The sequence below is a fragment of the Cryptomeria japonica genome, chromosome 5 (genome assembly GCF_030272615.1).
Source record: "Cryptomeria japonica chromosome 5, Sugi_1.0, whole genome shotgun sequence".
In the NCBI taxonomy this organism is placed as follows: Eukaryota; Viridiplantae; Streptophyta; class Pinopsida; order Cupressales; family Cupressaceae; genus Cryptomeria; species Cryptomeria japonica.
Genome location: NC_081409.1, coordinates 268,954,957 through 268,979,681, shown reverse-complemented (window position 1 = coordinate 268,979,681; position 24,725 = coordinate 268,954,957). Strand labels below are relative to the sequence as shown.

The 24,725-nt window shown below is 36.0% G+C and overlaps 1 protein-coding gene across 5 annotated transcripts in view; it reads left to right on the top strand.

Moving 5' to 3' along the window:
• Positions 1 to 7,180, top strand: part of LOC131035207 (outer envelope pore protein 16, chloroplastic) — an 87,557-nt gene extending 80,377 nt beyond the window's left edge. For all 5 annotated transcript variants that reach the window (XM_057966852.2, XM_059221407.1, XM_059221408.1 and 2 more), the window contains exon 7: positions 6,824 to 7,180. In XM_057966852.2, the coding sequence (XP_057822835.1) occupies positions 6,824 to 6,967 (144 nt within the window). In that variant the 3' untranslated portion in view covers positions 6,968 to 7,180. The remainder of the gene's footprint in view (positions 1 to 6,823) is intronic.
• The last annotated feature ends 17,545 nt before the right edge of the window (positions 7,181 to 24,725 follow it).

Genomic DNA, 24,725 nt, shown 5'->3' with positions numbered 1-24,725 from the left:
AAACATGCTTGAAGATGAGATTTACTTACAGAAATATGGATTTCCTTATTGTATGAGTGATGATATATGCTAAATTCCTACGTAACCTGGGGACGCATCCCTGGGCTAAAATCCACTGTTCCCGTACTGGGGACATTTCGGGGACAGCTAGGGGATGACCCCCTGCCGTCACCAAAATTGCAAAATTTGTGGGAAACGTCCCGGGAACTTGGGGAAGACAGTGGTTCTCGAAGGGGACGTCCCCCCATACCCAATATGGTTGGGGAACGTCCCTTGTCCCCTAACCATCCTAGGGACGGCCAGCCGTCCCCATTTTCCCAGCACATTTAAAAAATAAAAAAAAAGACTCAAATGCTCAAAAAAAACATTTTTTAATTTTATTATAGGTCTGTAAAATTGGATTTTCACTAATATGATGGGTAAAATGTCTGAATCACTTCCAAAAGCACTTAGAATTAATGAGCAGCAGCCTGGTAATAAATTTCACAAACACTTATAACTCGGTAGTGCATAAAAAAGTGGTTGCAGGTCTGCAATGTTGGACTTTTCACAATTATGGAAGGTAAACAGGTCTGAATCATAGCCAAAAGCACTCAAAAATATGAATAACATCTTGGTATAGAATTTCACAAACACCCAAAACTTTGTAGTGCATAAAGAAGCGGTTGTAGGTCATAATAGAAATGGAAGACTATCAAAATATACTCCAACCAGAAAGAAACAATGAACTACATGCAAACAAGTGTTGGCATATTGACAATGTACCCTACATAATAGAAATGGAAGACTATCAAAATATCCTCCAACCAGAAAGAAACAATGAACTACATGCAAACAAGTGTTGGTATATTGACAATGTATTTTCAATTATGAATGCATATTGAGTATTGACAATGAATTTTGAACACGAATGTGGTATTTTAAGGTTCTATAATGGACATATACTTGCTTTATCCATGTTTTCCTATGAATATAATGTATATATACATGGTTTATCTATATTTCATATGAACATTTAAAATTTCCCTATATATTTAAAAATTTCCCTATATTTTAGCCATCCCTTTTGCCGTCCCCAAAATTGGCAAAAAAATTTGCCATCCTGGAAATTTGTCCCGCCGTCCCTGTCCCGGAAACTCAGTGTAACATAGCTAAATTCTTATCCCAAGTCATTGGATGCTTCCTATTGTTTCTCTAAGCATTGTCCCAATGTTCTACCTATTGCTTTAGTTGGAATATTGCATTGGGGATAGGAAGCGGTTGGCCTCATTGACCTTTTATATTTTCTGTTGTAAAATATGGTCCAAAATTGGACTAAGAATCTTGCATTTAGGCCTTTGAGAGTTTTACTTTCTGAAATGACTAGACCATGCACATCTTGTTAAACTAGTCAACAATAACAGACAAATAATGATGCCCTTTCTTGGCATGTACAAATTTATTGGAAAGTATATAAATACATTTCCCATTGTCTTGGATGGAATTCACAATGGCATACACAAGCTCAATTTTCTGCACGTTGATTTACTTGTACTGCATGAAACACATCTAATTTTGCAACATCATCTTGCATTTGAAAAATATGTTACGTTTGTAAATGCCCCAATATCCTTGCTATCCCAAAGTGACCAGTGAACTTGGAGGTGTGTGCCTGTTTCCTAAGCTGAATTCTTCCATCAATTGGAACTTAAAAGCTTTGCCCAACTTGTAGAGCAACAACCATTCGAAATGATAGTATTTTATGTGCTACCCAGGAAGAGTAGGAATAGGCGATTCTTGAGAAACTAGCATGGCTCTCACCTTTCTCATACCAATGACAAATAGGACACCAAAACAACTACTTGGCTGAGCTTCTCGCCTTTGATGCAGGAATCACACTAATGCTAATAGATGCACATTTTGCTCTCTAAATAGAAAGGGACACTCAAATAATATTCAGAATGATCCAAAAAAGTGGGAATATACACAAAAAGTACCATTGAAAAATGAGGCCCATCATTAGCAATATTCATAAAAAAAATTAAATTTTGACTATCATAAAATCCAACATATTCCAAGACAATTAAATTGATCTACAGACAACCCTGTGAAACTGTCAACACAAGGATAAAGAAAATGTAAAAAAATTCCAAACTGAGAAGGAAGCACCTCAGGGAATGGAAATCATATTAAGAATGCCCTCAGGTACCATGTCAACGCTATATCTTGTATAAAAGCATCTAACCGGGCCACACTGTTAGACACTTCTCAGTAATGAAATATTAGACAACTTTCGGGGATTTCTATGCCCTTCACAATATTTCCGTACCCTCTCTTTATGAAATTCTATACCACATGTTCTCTTCCATGCTACTTTGGTTTACATGTTGCCACAATATTTTGATACCCTCTATTTATCTAGTCCACTACCATGTGTCTACTGCTTTGGCTTCAACTTCTTTACTTTTGCAGTTGTTCCGTGCTTAAGAAAAGCCATGCCTTGCCGCCAACTTGGAACTTTGCTCAACTCTAAGTTCGTCCTGCCTTAATTTACACTTGGCTTGAGACCGCTTCAACTTTAATATACTTAGATGGATCTGCTTTATTTAATTAATTAACTTTTCCAGCTTGTTGAATATCTAAATTGATTTTAATTAACCTATTCTATATTTCTCTTTTGGCTATTTATCACAACATTAAATGGATTAGGGGGAAAGCAACCAAAACACGTTTTAAGATGAGACTTAATTGTAAAAAAGTATACTTCTTTATTGTATGAGTGCTTGATCGATGTCAAATTCTTATTCCAAGTCTTTGGATACTTCCTATTGCTTCCCTGATAGTTGAACCCATAGATGAAAAAACCTGCAAAAAATCGTTTAACTCCCAATTTATCCCTAGTCATTTATGGCAACGATTTAATCTGCAAAAAACTCTAGGGTGATTTTTTTGGAAAAAATCAGGGTGATTTACTGGAAAAAATCACAAATAATCGGGAGAAAAACTCAAATAAATCTTTAGTAATGATTTGTTGGGTATTCTTTTACTGAATACTAGCATGCAATTGATACATAACCTTGCACCTCGCCATTTGCAAACCAATTAGTGTAATTGTGTACCTATCCACAAGAAGTTAAAAATAGTTGCCTTCAAGGGATGTGGCATCTCTGTGGGAAGAATGTGAATCCTTTGGGTGTATGTGTGAGGAAAACTTCAGTATGGTGTTTTTGCATGATATGGTAGTTTCAAGTGGAAGTCTCATGTTTCTTGAACCATGTTCTTGAAGCTGAAGGTATGTTGTGAAGGCTAATAAAGCTCACCAATGTGTATGAGATGAGCTGAAAATCTTCTATAATATTTATTATACTCAAATTCAGTTAAAGATGCCAGGGATGCCACATACCTGTGGGAAGAATGTGAATCCTTATGTGCGAGGAAAACTTCATGATATGGTAGTTTCATTTGGAAGTCTCATGCTTGTTGTGAATGTGAATCCTTGTTGTGAATGCAAATCCTCTATAATATGTATTGAACTTAAATTCGGTTAGAGATTCCAGGGATGTGGCATCTATGTGGGAAGAATGTGAATCCTTGTGTGAGGAAAACTTCAGTATGTGTTTTTGCATGATATGGTAGTTTCATTTGGAAGTCTTATGCTTGTTGTGAATGCAAATCCTCTATAATATGTATTGAACTCAAATTCAGTTAGAGATGACAGAGTATGTGTTTTTGCATGATATGGTAGTTTCATTTGGAAGTCTCATGCTTCTTGTGAATGTGAATCCTTGTTGTGAATGCAAATCCTCTATAATATGTATTGAACTCAAATTCAGTTAGAGATGTGGCATCTCTGTGGGAATAATGCGAATCCTCATGTGTGATGTATGTGTGAGGAAAACTTCAGTATGTGTTTTTGCATGATATGGTAGTTTCTATTGGAAGTCTCATGCTTCTTGAACCATGTTCTTGAAGCTGAAGGTATGTTGTGAAGGCTAACAAAGTTCACCAATGTGTATGAGATCAGCTGAAAATTTGAAAGGCTTTGTGTGCACATGCCAATGCCAACTATTGAACAAAGTATTTATTTTATGGAAGATATGAAGTAGAGGAAAACTTTAATTCTACAGAAAGGAGATTCAAGGAATGCAAATCCTTTATAATATGTATTGAACTCAAATTCAGTTAGAGGTTGCACTTATTTTTTGGTATATGATATGTATATATATGAGGAAATCAGTAATATGTTCTACAAATTCAGTGTATATGTGGTTTTCACGAATATTTTAAGAACTATAAATTTTCAAATGTTCGATAAATTTGCCGAGTTTTTGCCAAATTTTTCCCGATTTTTTGCCTAACCCCGAGTTTTCAAAAATTTTGGGCCGAAAGAGTTATTGCCAAGTAAGAGTTTTTCATCTTTTAGTTGAACCAATGTTTTTTCTAGTATTTTCGTTAGTCTGTCTCTTCGGGGATGGGATGTATTTGATGTTGTCAACTTTGTATCCATTCTTTCTTAACTTATGGTCCAAAATAGGTCAAAGAACCTTGCACCCAGGCCTTGAAAGAGTTTTACATGCACGTAAAGAGCATGCACATCTTGTTAAACTGGTCTACAATAACAAGCAAATAATTATGATGTCTCCTTCATGTGGGCAAATATCCTACAAAATCTATTGAATTTTTTCGCATGGTCATTAGAAGGAATCCACAATGGCATATACAAACTCAAGTTTTTGCTATTCGATTTACTTGTGCAACACAAAACATACCCTAATTTAGTGGGCATCGTCTTGCATTTTTGGAAACTACTAAAGCAACACCAATTGGATATGATATTAGTTATTACTCTTTGTGCACAAAGACTGTATTTTTGCCCCTTGTGATATGTCTCTTCAAAATCTTTATCAAGTACATCTCCTCACCCTGGGCAGATGATTCGAACTTCAAAGTTTTAAATTAAGTTGGACAAGATCTTTAATAAGTGGGTTGCCTCTGAGGTCTTGAAGTCAGTTTGCCATGCAAGTGTTGGCGTTTTCCCTGAAACAGGATGGGACCTAGGTTAGTGTTGGCTGCTAGAGTGTTGCAGCAGTGGTTGGACAAGATGGGGTGGGGGAAATTGTACGCCAGATAAAAATCCTAACCAATGACAATGTTTGATTTCAGCACAGCTTTTGTGGGGAAAACATTTCTATGCTAACATAAACATTTTGTTATATTGGGATGGTTGTGTGGCTGCCAGATAGGAGCATACTCACTTTCTGTAACTTCTTGCTGTGATCTGCCTTATGCGTGGCGGTACAAGATTCTGTTCATTAGACTGTCCCCTGTAGCTAGATAAACCTGTTTGACCCCACCAACGGTCCATTTGTTTACATGGATTTTTTTGTGCTTGTAAATTGTTAGCAGATAATTTGCTCCAGGGAATAGAAGTATAACTTTCAATACACAAAAAGAAAGTTTATGGTTTTGACAATGTTTTGGGTGGAACCATGCATAAGTAGCATTTTGATGAAATGGCTTCGCAGTGGCCAAATAATGACATGAAATAGTTTTAGTTGTTATATTGGGATGGTTGTGTGGCTGCCAGTTAGGAGCCTACTCAATTTCTGTAACTTCTTGCTGTGATCTGCCTCATGCGTGGCAGCACAAGATTCTGTTCATTAGACTGTACCCTGTAGTTAGACAAATCTGTTTGACCCCACAAACGGTCCATTTGTTTACATGGATTTTTTTTGCTTGTAACTTGTTAGCAGATAATTTTCTCCAGGGAATAGAAGTATAACTTTCAATACACAAAAAGAAAGTTTATGGTTTGGACAATATTTTGGGTGGAACCATACATAAAAGTAGCATTTTGATGAAATGGCTTCGCAGTGGCCAAATAATGACATGAAATAGTTTTAGTTGCATCCAAAATAGCATTTTGTATCTGACAATACATTTCTTTCGGGTTGTCATTTCTTTTATCATCTTTGTCAAAAATGAAAGGGGGGGGTGCTGCTAGTTCTGATTGGCAAAAGTCTGGTGTCTCATTGTTTTTGGAAAAATGATTATGTTGTAGCATGGATGGATTGCTATATCTGTATTTTACAAAACCCTCGAGCACTCACTTTAGAAAGCTTACAGGGAGAAAGTTCCCTTTGCAACTGCAATTGCAGTTCGAAGGCTTTTCCAATGTTGTTCTGTATTACATAAAAACTGTATCACGAGCATTTAAAAAATTGCTTAAGCCCTTCAAATTGTGGGTTCTGAAAACAACAGAACTATCACCAGCAGAGATGCGGCAGATGGAAAACCATTTAATTTTACTTTGTAGAATGTGAAAATAAACATTAACATCATTCAAACAAATTTGTTAAAATCTCCATATTTGAAACTTCCAAGCATTCGTTTTATGCTTGAAATCAAATATAAGTTGCTATATATTTCGATAATCTGCAGTAGTTCTCATCCTAGAAGGTAAGGACGGTAAGGGGCTACTTCAAGTGTACAACAATAGATAAACTAAAGATGATATCCTTCCCACGTACTTACATTTGCTTTTCATGTCTATTGTTTGGTGAATTGCTATAGAAGTTCAAAGGGGGCATGGAAGTAAAATGTTTGTTTGAGTATATCATAATCTCTGTTCATTTAAGTATCCATTCTGTCAAAACTAAATCTCTCTTATCAGACCTAACTGTAATTGACAACAGTTAGGAACTTTCAAACTGTGGATTTCTGGAAATGTAGATATTTTCTTGCAATAAAATATGTTGCATCACTGAAATTTCTGGAATTCTTTTATCGTGAATTTCTTGATAGCGAAGAACATAACGTGACATTCTTTTTTCTATACCACCAGAAAAATGCATTAATTGGAGGTGCTTTGACTGGAGGACTTGCTACACTGGGTGAGAACCATTCTAGCAAGGACAAAATAATAACGAATGCCATCATGGGGGGAGCTATAGCTACTGCTTCTGAGTTCATCAGATATCTCACATAGAGCTGCAGTCTATATGATAATATGAAATACCGAAATTCAATGACGCGAACTAAACAAGAGCCGATTAATTGTATGCCATCAAGCGATGTTATTTTTAACGTGTACATTGAGCATATGGGTTGGACCTGTTCAAAGTGGAAAATTGACAGTGTTCTTGTTTGTCTTGATGTTTTTTAAAATTCATGTTCAAGGAATAGAGGTAGAGTTTCTTCCTTTCCTGAGTTTGGCTTTTTATAGTCTTCTATGGAATTCCTTTAAAAGGAGATCTGGCCAAATGAAGAGTACTTTTTACTATAATCATATGCTTGAATAATTCTAGATGGTATAATCATATGCTTGAATAATTCTAGATGGTATTCTTACTCTAATCATATTTGATTCTGTTAGTTTTTGCATCAACATTTTGAATCATACTCTTCCATCATCTTGTTCTCCATTCTCTAAGATTAATCATATTCGTACATCTTTTGATTTTTTTAAGAATAATGATAAACATTTCAATGTTTTTTTAATCATTTTGTTGGATACATTAGAATACTTTTTTGAGTTGTAGGCATCTCTTAATATAAATTTGTCATAGGTTGACTGTTAAGTGGTGCTGGATACATTAGAATACTTTTTTGAGTTGTAGGCATCTCTCAATATGCAATTTGTCATAGGTTGACTATTAAGTGGTGCTCTAATCTAGAACAACCTTATTGAAAAAAAGTCTTTGAGGTGTAATGAGTCAAGTGAGATATTTGTCTTTATCTTCAATAAGATAAAAACATGCATATCACAAAGGAATAAAGTTATTTTCAAGACGAGTCATTTGATAGTGAGAAATAAAGTTATTTTCAAGACGAGTCATTTGATAGTGAGCAATATAATTGCCAAATAATTCAAAGATTTGGAAAGGGTCAATTAAATAATGAGGTGAGCCCATTTACGATATAAGAAGTCATCGTTGAAAAATGAGTGAATGAGTAGTAGTAGTAATGTGCACATTAACAAATTAAGCCAGATAAATGACATGAAATAATCAAATTTCTAAGTGAATAGTGTTATTTAAGGATATTAAATTTCTATAAGAATTCATCTTTGAAAAATGAGTGAAGTAGTAGTAGTAATGTGCACATTAACAAATTAAGCCAGATAAATGACATGAAATAATCAAATTTCTAAGTGAATAGTCCTATTTAGGATCAAATTTCTATTTGAATAGTGCTATTTAAAGGTTCAAAGTAATGCTTGGTGTTTGTTCTTCTTGTATTGTTTGGTCTATCAATTGCTTGAATATAGGCATCACCTATGAGAAGGGGTACTTAAGATAATTATCTTTAGGGAGTGCATTATCAAATGTCTCTCCATGTACATCTATGAATTCCATCTTTAATCTAGTCAAGGTAGGTACGAGAACTAGAGAAGGGGATACACATTCTCTAGAATTTCTACCTTGGCCATTGAGGGAAGTTGCTTGAATATAGGCATCACCTATGAGAAGGGGTACTTCAGATAATTATCTTTAGGGAGTGCATTATCAAATGTCTCTCCATGTACATCTATGAATTCCATCTTTAATCTAGTCAAGGTAGGTACGAGAACTAGAGAAGGGGATACACATTCTCTAGAATTTCTACCTTGGCCATTGAGGGAAGAAGTTGATGTGCCACACTCTAAGCTCTATCAATGATTACACCAATGTTCGTAAGGGTGTCTTTCAACTTTCTCTTTCATCACAATGTGAATATTCACATGGTAAGTTGGTGAGCAAGTTTTGGCTTGGAAGGTCTTATAGGCTTCTGCCAACTAGAAGTAATGATAGAGAGTTAGATATAGATTGGTAAGTTTTGGCTTAGAGTGGTAAGTTTTGGCTTAGAGCTAGTAGTAATGATAGGTAGGGGCGTGGGACCCATTAAAGTGTTGTGCCTATCTAACACATGACAATATTAATATAATCAGTAGACTTTGCCATATTGGATTTGATCATATGATAAACTAATTGACCAAAATTCTCTATAAGCATTCTTGTGAACCCCCTGGACTTTAGTGTGTCAACTAGTGAACCATGTGGGTTTGTGCATCTAGGACAGTTAAGCTTCACAATTATTCTTTGACCTTCAAGTTTCTTTCGGCCAATAAGATCTACCAAGTTAGTTTGTCTAATGAGAGTTTTGTGGAAATGTTTTGAGGGTTTTGTGGAGGGCTTAAGAAGTTTTTTTTGTTTTCATACATTGTAGATTATTTGTAGCTAGTGTGATCTGCAATAAAATTTAAAAAAACAAAAAAAAAAAAACAATAAATAAAATTAATAGAAAATGTATAATATTTTTCTCTTCAATTGATGTGACGTGTTGGGAAATTTTCAATATCTCACCAATGAATTAATGTTAAAGATTTGTTCTCAAGTCATGACATCATTTGGTGTGATACCAAGCTTGGACTACTACAATATGAAAATCTGAAATTTGCATGTAAATATGAAATTAAGCAATCTTAATGTAAAATATTGTAAGGACTTTCTTTTAAACTTCATCTCAAAAATAAATAAATGCCCATAAATGCAATAATGTAAAAAAAACAAAAAATAACTTATATTTATATCCAATGTCAAATACATCTCAAAATCGTAGTGCTTAATCCAGCGATTAGCGCTTGAAGGTGATGGAACAATATTACAAAGTTTAGGCATCATAGGCCATGTGTCCACCACAATATCATATGAGGTCCAATACATAAATTAAATGTAAGAAATGCTAGAGAAAATATAAAGAATAGGCCTCCGAACACCATCGACCTCAATAGTCATCTGCTAGCTCAAGAGACGAGAATTTGGCTCACGCTCCCTTTGAAATTTTCATGAGTGAAACCCAATGCAGCCTGATACATTTGCATGCATTTGTTTGTATCAAACACACATCCTACTATTAGGATATGGCAAAGAAACATAATATATATAATTTGCTAGGCTAATTCATCTATTTCAATGAATGCATGACTTTGATCAAAGTACTTTTAAAATAATTGAAGATCCTGAAAAGATAACCATCCTTCTCCACCCATTCCCAAGTACGTAAACTGGACAATGTAAAATAACGTAAATTGGACTGTAAAATAAAAAGAAAAATACTTTCCTTAAAAATGAAAATCATTCATGCATACATGCACATGCTAATATGAATGTAGTCCTTTCACATTAATACATATTTAAATCTAAATCTACAAGTTTTACTACTCATATTCATTACTGATTTAAAACAAAAAAAAATAATAAGACTTAAAGTCATGGAGTGAAAGAAACAAGTAATTGTCCCATAAAGTACATACAAATATATCCATGTATGTATGAACATACAAATATGCCAACATACATATATGTGTTAGTGCTGGTGTGAAAGCAAAATAACAAAGATGCTAATGATCCATTCATTTAATCAGAAGATAAAACAAACAGCGATATCATAAATCTGCAACTCCATCAGTATAGAACAGTTTTATATTTAATATCCATATATAACGTGAAAACACACACATATACAGATACAGATCTTACTTCCACATGCAGAGTATGAAATCTAATAAAAATAGCAAGTTTTCTTATTTATCTCATTCACCATCCTCCAGAAGCTTTGACTGCTTAGGTGTGCTGTGGGCCCATTCCTTCCTCCATGTTCATTCCCATCCGTTTCCGTTCTGCAAACAATCATAGTTAACATTTCCGTTGCTGTTGTGGCCCCTCTAACTCATCTCGTTCGCCCTTACCGACAGTGGTTCCCATCCGTGTTAATCCCGACCAAAGTTTAATTTTTAAAACTGTTTTCTCCCGCCCGCAAGTTCTCCAACAATAACATTCTCACGCGGCCTGTGCCCAAATGGGAGCTTCAGAGGGGCATGATGTTCAATCTCCTAGTGTTGATAGGGATATCTTCTATGGTACCCCTTGTCCCTCCCTTAGCTCCTTCACTTCTACTTTCAGAGTAGTCTTTGCTTCATAAAGTGTCGATGGGATTTTCTATGGAGCCCTCTATTCTTCCTTTTCTATTTTAGTGCTAGGCACAGAGTTGTCCTTGCCTCCTACCTTATTTATGGATATCAAATGACTTGGTTCTTAGATTTTCAATCAAGGGCTAGATAGATTTAGATAGATTTTTTATTTTGAGTGACTGTTTTATGAGGTTGGATTTTGCTAGACTTTTTCTCCTTTTATTTTGTTTGTGGGTGGGGTTTCCACCTTTTATTTATTAGATGGGATTATTGCACCTTCATCTAGTGTCCACCTATGTAGCTTGCTTTTGCTTAGGTTAAAATGATAGTTACTCTTACTATTGTTTTATTGTGTTGCTATTGTGAGGGGACTATTGTTGTCATTATCTCAATCATTACTCCCTCCCCTCTCGAGCAAGACTTTGTTTTAGTGGTAACTGCTAGTGGCTTGACCTAGTGGTGGATGGAAGTGGCTGATATGCCTTTGTTAATCACAATACATGCTATAATTCTCTTGATGCTTTTGGATTAGATTGTGTGCAAAAAAAATTATCATCAACGTTTCGAATCACTCTCTGATTCATCATCAGGATGAGAAAAGAGTTCAAAGGGGATGAAAGATGGCAAGTTGTGGATCTAGATTGAATATAAAGATGAGAGAAGGGAGAGAGATTTCTAATCCAGAAGCATCAAGAGAATTATGCTTTTTCTTGTTGGCATATGTATGAGGTTGTTATATGTGAGGATCTGGTTATTACTGAGAGGGGTGAATCGGTAATAATAATAAACTTAAATCTTTCACCAATATACAAATACTTCTAAAAAATAGTTCATAACCAGTACTGGTAACCACTAAATTAGTCACTACACATTCATGTGTTCATCAACATGTAAGCAATGTAATGATATCAAATCAGCACATAGACAAATCAATCACCATATGAACACTGAGATTTTTCATGTGGAAACTCAAATGGGAAAAACCATAGTGGGAATTGGTGCCCACAAAATATGCACTGTTTCAGAATGCGCCCTGTTAGGAGCCTAGCCCAGTTAGGAGCTTTACAACAATGCCCGGTTAAGAGCAGACCTTGTTAGGAGTCACCCGATAAAGGGATTTTAACCTCAACTTTGTTAGGAGATTTACCCTGTTAGGAGTAACCTTGCTAAAGGATTTAAACCCGAGTTAATGAGCCACCCAGTGAAGGGATTTACAAAATCAGGCATGTTAGGACCTACCTCGTTAAGGGATTTTAGTACTGCTGCAACTGTTAGGAAACAACAAATAAATGATCTGGTCTCGGCACTTCATGCTTGCTTGTACAGATTCTTGTCAACTCCAATCTACTTCACTCATGTAGACATCTCAATCTGGTTCGACGCACACACACTTCTTTTGATCACCGACACAATTAACCTTCTCAATCTAGACCTAAATATACTTTTCAATTAGGTCGGTTACATAACCCTAACTTACAATGATTTACATCATAGATCATATCAGATCATTACAAATCATCATACAGATTATTACAACACATTTCAAGACAATTACAACCATTGAATGATCATAACTCATTACTGCACATCGATTTGATAAGCTGTGAAAACCCTTATCACACTCTGCTAAGCACTTCGTTATTTCTCAAGAAATTCGCTCCTTGATCGCGCTGAAACATCTTATCTATTCACATAGATTCCGCCACGTCACCACAAAGTTATGAACATGAAAAGAATCACTGTCAAACCATAAAGCATCACCGGTCAAAGATCTTGTTACCAGTTCTTAAACCCTACACTAAAAATACAACAGTTAATTACAAACATGACTTTCAGTTCTCCAAACATGATGTGGTTGTAACCATAGACTAATTACAATGTCATAAGCATACATTCCAAACCGTAACACCTAACTCTACACGGATCTCTACCGCAATCATCTCCTTTGTTCTTGCTTACCTGTTAACTGCTACTAGGCAGTTTAGTTGTCCAACTCAATCCACTACTGGTTAGGCTATACCAGTAGGCTTAAATAACTTAGATGACATAAACAATCATAAACAAACATGGTTGCCATCAATGACAACACAAATAACTAATTATATCATCACCAACAGCCCTTTCAACATCATCCTTTATCGGTACAACATCATCTCCATCAGTTATGCCAACATGCCAACATTTGCCAACATTCTCCCCCTTTGGCATTGATGGCAACACCAAAAACTACAACACCAAAAGCTCATAAAACTTGTTATGTCTGTTGTACATCACTGTCTGGTCATCAGTTCTTCTTCTCCCTCTTAACTGTTACATTTCTTCTCCCCTTTGCACTTGATTATTCTTGTCCCCCTTTGACAACAATGCCAAAGGTGTAAAGGCATCTTCTGTCTTCATCTCAGTTACTACTTCATCTCCATCATCTCATCTTACTTGCTCCCCCTGAGGAGTAGCCCACTTCTCATCAATCCATAGTGAAAGATATTGAATAAGTCCACCAAATTGATGCATCACCAACATCCTAGTTGATCTTGTGTGGGGGTATAACCCCTAGTTTGCCTCAGAGATATTCAAATGTTGCCTTACGCAATGGTTTGGTGAATATATTTGCCAATTGTTCGTTACTAGACACATGCTCCATTCTCACTTTCTTTTCATGTACTGTTTCACTGAGAAAGTGATACTTCAATTCAATATGTTTTGTCCTTACATGCAATATAGGATTCTTAGAGATGTTTATAGCACTTGTGTTATCACAATATATAATCATCGGTTCAGTCATATCCTCCTTAAATCCTTCCAAAACATGTCTCATCCAAATAGCTTGTGTACAATTCATGGATGCAACCACATATTCTGCTTTTGTTGTAGACTGATATATACAAGTTTGTTTCTTACTAGTCCAAGATACTAGTCTACCACCTAGAAAGAAAGCTCCACCGGTTGTGCTTTTCCGGTCATCAACATTTCCTGCCCAATCAACATCTGTGAAAACCTGCAGAGAAAAATTGCCTATGTATGGATACCACAATCCATAATCAACTGTCCCTTTGAGATATCTGAAAATTATCTTTATCGTTGTCATATGTGTCTCCTTAGGGCTCTTCTGAAATCTTGCTACTAATCCAACTGCGTGGGCAATATCCAGTCTACTATGAACAACATAATGAAGTCTTCCAATCATAGATCTGTATTCCTTCTCATCTACTGAGGGTGAATCATCTTCTTTTGACAATCTGCAACCGATAACCATAGGAGTACCAACCTGTTTACAGTCTTCCATTCCAAAGGTCTTTAACACTTCCTTCAAATACTTAGATTGACTGATAAAAAATCCACCTTCCAGCTGTTGGACTTGCAACCCAATGAAATTTTTTATCTCACCTATCAGAGACATCTTAAACTCTTTCTTCATCTCATTTGCAAAAAACATACACATATCATCATCTCCTCTAAATATAATGTCATCAACAAATACTTCTGCAATCAACATCTTGTCTCCTTCAGTCTTCAAATAAATATTGATATCCTTACTGGTTCTCTGAAATCATATCTTTATCAGATGTGCACGAAGTCTTTCAAACCACACCCTTAGTACTTGCTTCAATACATACAATGCTTTATGCATTTTGCATACCATATCCATATCTTTTGTCAATGCAAACCCATCCGATTGTTCAATATACACCTCTTCTTCAAGAATACCATTCAGAATAGATGACTTTACATCCATTTGATAAACTTTGAAACCTTTAAAATCTGAAAATGCAAGTAGCATTCTAACACCTTCAAGCCTAGCAATCGGTGCAAAGGTTTCTCCATAATCTTCACCTTCTTCTTGTGTATACCCTTTGCAAACTAGTCTTGCTTTGTTTCTAACAACTTCTCCTTCTTCATTCAACTTGTTTCTAAATACCCATTTTGTACCAATAACATTTTTATCATTAGGTCTAGGAACAAGTGACCAAGTGTTATTTTTCTCAATTTGATCAAGTTCTTCATTCATTGCCTTTAACCAGTCATTATCTTTAAGAGCTTCTCTCACTGTCTTTGATTCAACTATAGAAATTAGACAAGAGCTTTCTCTGATTTTTCTTCTAGTCTGCACTCCAGCATTCTTGTCACCTATTATTTGGTCTTCAGAATGATTTAACCTTACATACTTAGGAATAATCGGTTCTGGTCTAATAGCATCTTCTTCTTGTTCATTATCTTGTTCATTTTCATCTTCTTCATCTACCAGTTGAGCACCTTCCTCTGCAATGTTCTGCCCATCATTATTCTGCACTATTGGTTCAATAATCACAAGTTTGTGTTCATCATCTGTTGGATCAGATTTGTTGGAATCATCAGGTCTATCAGAGAACTCATCTACTTTTACATTCACACTCTCCACAATCTTCTTTGTCCTTTTGTTGTAAAACTTGAAAGCTTTTCTTTTAGTAGAGTAGCCAAGAAATGTTCCTTCATCACTCTTAGCATCAAATTTACTAGTATAGTCATCTCTTTTTATAAAACATATGCTGCCAAAAACTTTGAAATAACTGACATTAGGAGTTTTACCATACCATAACTCATAAGGAGTCTTGTCATTACCTTTCTTCACTAGTACCCGGTTCAATGTGTAAATAGCAGTGCTGACTGCTTCTCTCCAAAACATCTTAGGTACATCTCCCTGTATCAACATAGTCCTAGTTGCTTCAACAATAGTTTTGTTTCTCCTTTCTGTAATTCCATTTTGTTGTGGAGTCCTAGGTGCAGATATTTGCCTCTTTATTCCATTTTCATCACAATATCTTACAAATTCATTAGATGTAAACTCTCCACCTCGGTCAGATCTCAGGTACTTAAGATTCTTACCGGTTTCCTTTTCCACTAAGGCTTTGAATGCCTTAAACTTGTTGAAGGCTTCTGACTTTTCCTTTAGAAAAGTAACCCACATCATCCTTGAAAAATCATAAGTGAACAACAGGAAATTCTTGTCACCATAAAAACTTATAGTCCTCATAGGACCACATAAATCACTGTGCACCAAATCAAGAATATGCTCAGAAGAAAAAGATTTACTCTTGAAAGAAGATGAAGTCATCTTACCCATTTGACATTCTTGACATAACACATTGTCTGGTTTAACAAGTTGTGGCATACCTCTAACCATACTAGATTTGCTAACCTTAACCACATTATCAAAGTTCACATGACAAAACCTTATATGCTATAACCAGCTATCTTCAACCTTAGCAACCAAACAACTATTTATATTAGCATTCAAATGGAATAAGTTACCTTTAGTTTGTTTACCAATAGCAATAAATTTTCCTTTGCATCATAAGATCCTGCACACTCCACTTTTAAACTCAAGATGGGAACCCTTGTCATTCAAGTGACCAACACTCAAAAAGTTGTATTTCAAACCTTCAACCCAAAATACATCATCAACATTACTATTATCATTCAAAGAGATATAGCCTTTACCTTTTACCATACAAGGTGAATTGTTTCCAAATCTTACTACACCACCGTCAAATTCTTCAAGAGAAATAAACTTGTTCTTATCACCGATCATGTGATGTGAGCAACTACTATCAATAATCCACTCATCACTATTGTCAATGTGAGATACTAAAGCCTTCTTATCAAACAACAACAAAGACAATCTCCTCATTGTCTCCATCCTCAGATTCTTCATCAGTGACACCTTCATCAACTGCAACATAACATTGTTTCTTTCCTTTTCCCTTCTATTTTCTAAACTTATCCTTTTGATCACTATCAGGACAGTTTGCAGCTATATGTCCTATCTTGTTACAAGAGAAACACTTAAGAGGTAACTTGCCTTTATACTTACCAGTGCCTCTAGGAAGTCTTCTTGCCAATAGTGCTTCAAACTCCATCACATTATCTTCATCATCCAAATCAGCTTTGCTACCGCCATGATGACTTGACCTGCATTCATGACTATGAAAAACATCTTTCCCTTTTCTTACCAGTACACTAGATATAGATCCTTTAAAAGAAGATTTTGTCTTAGGCACACTGTTATCAAAACTATTTAACTCAAAAGTAGTGAGCTTACCAATCAAAGAATCAACAGTGACTTTATCTTTACTGACAGACCTTAACTCCTGAATAGTAGACACTCTAATAACATAGGTAGGCAATAGGGTTCTAAGCATCTTACTCACCACAGTATCATCATCAATAGCACCACTTGCACTTTTGATTCCACTGACAGCTTCTTTTATCCTCTGTCCATATTGAGTAATATTTTCACCTTCCACCATTCTCATATCATCAAACTTTCCTCTAAGACTCTCTTCTTTAGCCCTTTGAACATGCTCATCACCACCATAGATTAATTCTAACTTCTCCCAGACTTCAAAATCAGTTTCTAAACCATGGACATCAATATATTCGGAATTAGGAAGTGTACTTACAATAGCTTGCAATGCTTGAATGTTTTCTTGTTGCTCCTTAAGTTGATCTGTAGTCAAAGGACCGGTAGGAGGTACATACTTAGTAGTAACATGCTGCCAGAATTGAGCACCCATACCTTTGATATAAACCTTCATTCTATCACTCCATATTTTGTAGTTGTCCTTAGTGAATTTGGGACCCTCCTTCTTCATCATCTTCAGGATCTTTGCCTCAAGCGGTTAAGCTTCTACACAAAGAGGACCTAATGCTCTGATACCAATTGTTATATGTGAGGATCTGGTTATTACTGAGAGGGGGGGGGGGTGAATTAGTAATAATAATAAACTTAAATCTTTAACCAATCTACAAATACTTCTCAAAATAGTTCATAACCAGTACCGGTAACCACTAAATCAGTCACTACACATTCATATGTTCATCAACATGTAAGCAATGTAATGAAATCAAATCAACACATGGACAAATCAATCACCATATGAACACTGAGATTTTTCACGTGGAAACCCAAATGGGAAAAACCATGGTGGGAATTGGTACCCACAAAATATGCACTCTTGCGCCCTGTTAGGAGCCTAGCCCAATTAGAAGCTTTACAACAATACCCGATTAAGAGAAGACCTTGTTAGGAGTCACCCGGTGAAGGGATTTTAACCTCAACTTTGTTAGGAGCTTTACCCTGTCAGGAGTAACCTTGCTAAAGGATTTAAACCCAAGTTAATGAGCCACCTGGTGAAGGGATTTACAAAATCAGGCCAGTTAGGATCTACTCGGTTAAGGGACTTTAGTACTACTGCAACTGTTAGGAAACAACTGGTAAATGATCTGGTCTTAGCACTTCATGCTTTCTTGTACAAATCCTTGTCAGCTCCAATCTGCTTTACTCATGCAAACATCTCAATCTGGTTCGACACACACACTTCTTCTGATCACCGACACAATTAACCTTCTCAAACTAGACCTAAATACACTTTTCAATTAGGTTGGTTACATAACCCTAACTTACAATGATTTACATCATAGATCATATCAGATCATTACAAATCATCATACAGATTATTACAACACATTTCAAGACAATTACAATCGTTGAATGATCATAACTCATCATTGCACATCGATCTGATAAGCTGTGAAAACCCTTATCACACTCTGCTAAGCACTTCGTTGTTTCCCAATAAATTCGCTCCTTGATCGCACTCAAACATCATCTTATCTATTCACACGGATTTTGCCACGTCACCACAAAGTTATGAACATGAAAAGAATCATCGCCAAACCATATTTAGCATCACTGATCAAAGATCTTGAACTACCGGTTCTTAAACCCTACACTGAAAATACAACAATTAATTACAAACATGACTTCTGGTTCTCCAAACATGATGCGGTTGTAACCATAGACTAATTACAATGTCATAAGCATACATTCCAAACCACAACACCTAACTCTACACGAATCTCTACCGCAATCATCTCCTTCTTTGTTCTTGCTTACCGGTTAACTGCTACTAGGCAGTTTAGCTGTCCAAATCAATCCACTACTGGTTAGGCTATACCAACAGACTTAGATAACTTAGATGACATAAACAATCATAAACAAACATGGTTGCCATCAATGACAACACAAATAACTGATTATATCATCACCAACAGTCCTTTCAACATCATCCTTTACCGATACACCATCATCTCCATCAGTTATGCCAACATGCCAATATTTGCCAACAAAGGTCTCATAAACTTCTTAGATGAATAGTCTTAATTTTCTCTTCCCGAGGGGCCATGTGTCTATTAGGCCCAATATGGAAAGCTAATGTACTGAGAGGGGAGGGGTGAATTAGTACTACAAAACTTTTCTTCAACAATAACTTTACTGTTATGCATAAACCGAATAGTGCAGTAACATAATATAAAGTTAAAACAAATAGATAACAATCATACATGATTCACTCCATAACACATATATTTTGGTTATGCAGAAACTCTTGGTTAGAGAGAAAAACTGCGGTGGGGATGGCACCCACAACTTCACTACTGCAATAATAAAGGGTGCTCGGTTAGAGCTACATGTTTAGCTATTTCTGATAGCTTACCCTGTTAGGAGTAATAAGATCTGTTAGATCTACCTTGCTAAATGATTTTACAACACTTAAACTAAATGCTGCACCTGGTTAGAGGCTTTACAATTTATAGACTTGATTAGAGTCTTTTACCCCATTAAAGGTTTCTCTTACAACTTCAAAATATTACAATAAAATTATTACAAATATCTGCAACTTTACATCTCGAATGTTATAGCAGATTCTATGTGCTCAGAATAGATTACCTTGCTTATAGCATACCTTGATAACCCATATAGTAACTCGATAAACTCTTCTGTTTACTTTGTTCTTTAACTGTTCTCTGAAAACCTTCTCGGTGACCTCTGTGTCTCTGTAACAGTCTTCTTACACTCGTGCACACACCTGGTTAATTCTTAACTTATGCTGTATAAATAGATCTCTTATGTCGGTGATCCATTCATTGCTTCGATCTTACAAATATGATTTATCGAATGAATAACCATGCAAGATATTTGATTGGTTAGATGACCTCAAAATCATACACAATCTTTAAGTGCAATTTCCAATGTGATAACGGTTAGATGTTCCTCGATCTTGTAACACATTTTCATATGTATGTCCAGGTTCAATGAATCTGGTAACACGTTTAACTCGGTGTATATCAACTTGGTGTGTCGTCTTTGCTGCTCGGTAGACATGGAATGATACTCGGTAGACAGCTCGGTGTAAACTACGCTCTAAGACTACTTTCTTCTGTAACCGACTAGACTATGCACACCAACTAAATATTTCGGTAGTAGTAACCGGCTAGAGTATATAGTATAACTTTGACATGAAACTAATGGCAACTTGATAAGTAGTAACAATCTCCCCTTTTGACATTAGTTGAGATGTTTGGCAAAAAAAAAAACTACTTTCAAAGTTATAACTCAAAAATCTATATACTTGCAAAATTTGATTATACTGACAGTATGTGCAATAGTCAATAATATAATATATCCAGATATACTACCCTTATCGATATACTGTACAAAACTCTGATTTTCCATGCTTGGTGATTAATGTTTTGTGTGCTGCTCTTGATCTTTGCTTACTGTCCTGTTCACTGCTCAGTTCACTGCTCTTGGATACTCTGCTTGCTCTGCTCGGTATACTGCCCTTGTATACTATACTCCTTTTGTTTGACACTTTGAATACTATATCACTCCCCCAATATTGTATTACTCCCCTAGTACTATGTCATATCACTCCCCCTTTTTGACAAACATCAAAACTTAATTACCATTCGGAGGTGGTAACTGGTCAAAAATGGATTTGTACTTGGTCCGGGCTTCGGTGAGAGTGACAGAGAGTGCATTCTTTATACTGTCCATTAAAGAATTATGTGCTTGAATATCAACCAATAATGATATTAAGCCATCTAGAGTGCTTCCCTCTTGTGTAGTAGATAAGGAGGTGGCTCGGTTGATCTGTTCTTGGATGGATGAAAGATGAGGAAGGAATAATGTCTATAGTGTCATTATATCCATCCTGATCTTGTGTTCTTCATTTCTTAAGTCCAATTGTTGAGCCATGAGCTGTTGTAGCTTTGTATAAAAATTCTGAACTGAATTTGGCTCTGTTGTCAACTTGCTTGAGAGATCGGTGATCTCTTTCTCAATTTCCTCTATTTTATTTTTAATGTCTTTAATGAATAAAGAAAATGTGCAGAGTTTCTGAAATAAATAAAGAATGTGTTTGAGTTGAGGAGTCAACTCAACAATAAATTTGACAAGTTTAACTTTGCCAATAGCTATAGCTTTCTGTACCTCTTCTATCATTTTTGCAGTGAGCTCTTTGTCTTTTAGTTTGCTCAAATACTCCGATGCATCTACTCCAGATGTCTCTATTTTTGTTAGGAGTTCATCCAGTTGAATATGGATGGCTGCATCAGTGGATACTATAGCTTCAGGTAGCATATCTATTAAGAGTGCTTTTACCTTCTGAAGTATTTTATTTTTCTTTTGAATGGCCATTTGCTTCTCTTGTTCGGCCTTTGCTTTGCATAGTTCATTGAAATCAATGAGTGCTTGCCCCTTTAATTTTGATATATGAACATTGGGCAACACTATTGGTTTTGACAAATCAACTTTAAAACTATGCTTTTTCATCTTCTTTTCTTTACCTTTCACCGATGGAACTAAGACAATGGCTTGTGAGGCTTGATGACCCTTGGTAGGTTGCTCAGTAGAGGCAACATTTTGATCGGTTTCTTTAGCCTATGTAGTGTCCTTCAGTGTCTCGATACTCAGTGTCTTGGTTGCAACATTCTCAGTGCTAGAAGGTGCTTGAGATATCTGTTCTTCAGTAGTACCTTCTCCTGTTGTAGAATTGAGACCTTCGGTGCCTTGATCCGTGTCATGAGGGGTTTCGGTTGAGACAGGTTGCTTGACCGGTGGATAGGGCTGAACTTGTTCCAAGACTGATTCACTAGATACAAGTTTTGCATATGCATTGCCTTCTATCATTTCCTGTTCCGGTGCCTCTGTATCCATGACATCTTCATCTATTTGTATGGTGTCAGTAGGGTCTTGCTCGGTAACATCAGGATCTTGCTCGGTGACATCAACAATTTCAACTGTAGCTTGCTCACCGACATCCTTGATTTTAAAGATTTCTTGCCATTTTGCTTTTGTCGCATTTTCAACTTCAATGTATAGCCCATTCATCAGTTTTAAGGCTCTTTGTTTGACAAGAAACTTTGAGTTGTAGGTTGTCAGATGTTCTTTAATTTCAGCTACTGACATGTCAGGAAATAGATGAACCAGACTTCTCTCTCTGATCTGTTTCTCCGAGTCCATTTCATACTTCCACCTATTATCAATATACAAGTAAAGTTCATTTGGAAGTGACTTTGCTAGTTCCAATGGAGCTAACCAGAATTTTAGAAGTGTGCAGATGACAGCTTCTTCAATTTGTCTCTTCTCATCATTATTTCTGGTTTCATACTTTACATATCTAAATGAACCAAATCCTCCATATTCTTTCAGATTAGCACAAAAGTTTTCAACACTATGTACATTTACCTTCTTGCTTTTGACAATCTGAAATTTGCTTGCATCCTCTGATTCGGTATCACTAGACTCTTTTGCCAAAATGAGTCTCTGAGTAGATTTCTTGTAGGTCTTTGTTACCTTGGGAGCAGTAACACTTTTTGTTTTCTTACTCGGTGAGGCTGCATATGCTCTTGTGTTAGGTCGCTTTGGAGGTGGAGTTGGCGAGGCCTTTGATGTGTCCTGTTTCTTTCTCTTCAATACTTTACCCTTAGGCAATTCAATGCTTAGTGTTATTGTTGCCTCTTGGGCTTCAAATTCCTCTTCGGTAATGGCAATTGTGCCTTTGACAGGTGTAGAGGAAGAGTCTTCTTCGAATTTCTCTGACAATGCCTTTATCATTTTTGTTGCCTTTCTTGTAGCTTTGGGTACTACAATGCTCATCTTTACCTTTTCCTTCACTTCCTCATAGGTTCCATACCTCAGCTTGGTAGCATGCCTCGGTAATGTGAGAAATGCATCAATTTGCTGTTGTGTGATGTTAAAATCAATCTCATATCCCATAGGTGACAAAGCTTGAGTTCTTAGTTCCACAGCATTCACATAACAGTAATCAGTGTCAACTTCAAAACATATATCATTTTTGTATTTCTCTACTAGTTGGGGTGGAATCCGGTATCTGTTATGCATTTTCTCTTGAAATTTGCTGAAGTAGTCATCCATAATATCATTGAAATTATCACCCAACTTCTTGATGAAGTCATTTATCTGATGGGTGATTGGTTGGTGTAGTTCCCAAACAACTTTATCGACTGATGGAAAGAATTTTTCAAAATAGAAAAACATGCATACAAGTAATGATCCAAACTTTAGTGTATTAGCCGAGTTGTTTTTCTTTGGCTTTCTGATGGTGTTTAGATTCTCAAACAGGTTCTTTAGCAACACCTCACATAGATCAATTTTCATTCCCTTTTTCACAATTTTGTATGCCAAGTCTACTGCTGCACAGGGTACACTGTTTTCCCTTGCTGATTAGAAGAAACAGTAACCCATTACTCTTATGGCAAATTTTAGTTCTTCATCAGTGACATTATTCAATTTCAATCCTCTGCAATCTGATTCCACTTCGATTAAACTGATCAATTCCTTTTGTGATATCATCTTTTGGGCTGGGGCATGATCATAAATGGGGTAACCAGTAATCAGATGAATGATCTCCTTGGTAATCTTAAATGGTTGTTCTTCTAGCCACATGAAATCATTGTGAACTCTGCTCAGAACAAACTTAATCCACTGGGGTTTGAACACACGAGGATAGGTTAGGGCTTCAGTTAATCCCTTGATCTTGATGTGTTCATACTTGCTATTCAATTTACCATCTGTGCACAGTTCATCATAGGTATCTTTAATTTCAACATGACCGAGTTCTTCAATACGACATTTGGTGAAGAATCTCACATCTTCGACTAACAACACTCTATCCGGGATGAGTGAAAAGGCGGTTTTGTCATCCAGTTCAGATGCAACTTTGGGAGTCAAAGAGTATTTTAGTGAGGGCTTCTCTACATTCTTGACAACAATGGGATCTTGGATCTTAGGTGCCATTGTAGATTTCAGATGAAAGCTAACAAAGAATCCTTAGGGTTTCAGGATTTTCAAACGACAGATGCTTTATACTTAGTAGATAATGGCAACTAGATAAGATCGGTAAACCAGCTTAACAATGCGTTGAGATTGATGTAAATACCTTGAATTTGCTTTGTAGGAGGTTTTGATCGCCTTGGATTCGCTTTGCTATGCTCTCTCGAAAACTTGGTAAGTGAAAATGGCCACGAAAATGCTTTTAAGTACACATTATACCTTATCGGGCTCCGTGCGGGTTAGGTCAAAAACATTAAATGCTCTCGATTCACTTTAACTTTCTTTCCTTTTTTTGCTTTAACCGAGTAACCAAACTTCCTTCATTCATCAACTAGATAGGTTTCCTTTATTCACCGACTTGATAGTTTTCCTGTATAGTGCTTTAAAGGACTTTGATAGAATTTCAAACTTTACTATTACATCTTAATTATGCAGATTTTGAATTAAATACATAATAAAATAGGAACTGTTAAGATTTAACCTTGAGATAATGCAGTCCCTTCATACCTTTATCGATTAATTTGGAATAGGTGCTTACTTCTTTTGACACAATTTCCTTCTTTTTCCAAATCATCTTTAATTTGTCTTTTATTTCTTCAGTGTCTTTTCTAGGTTGATCTT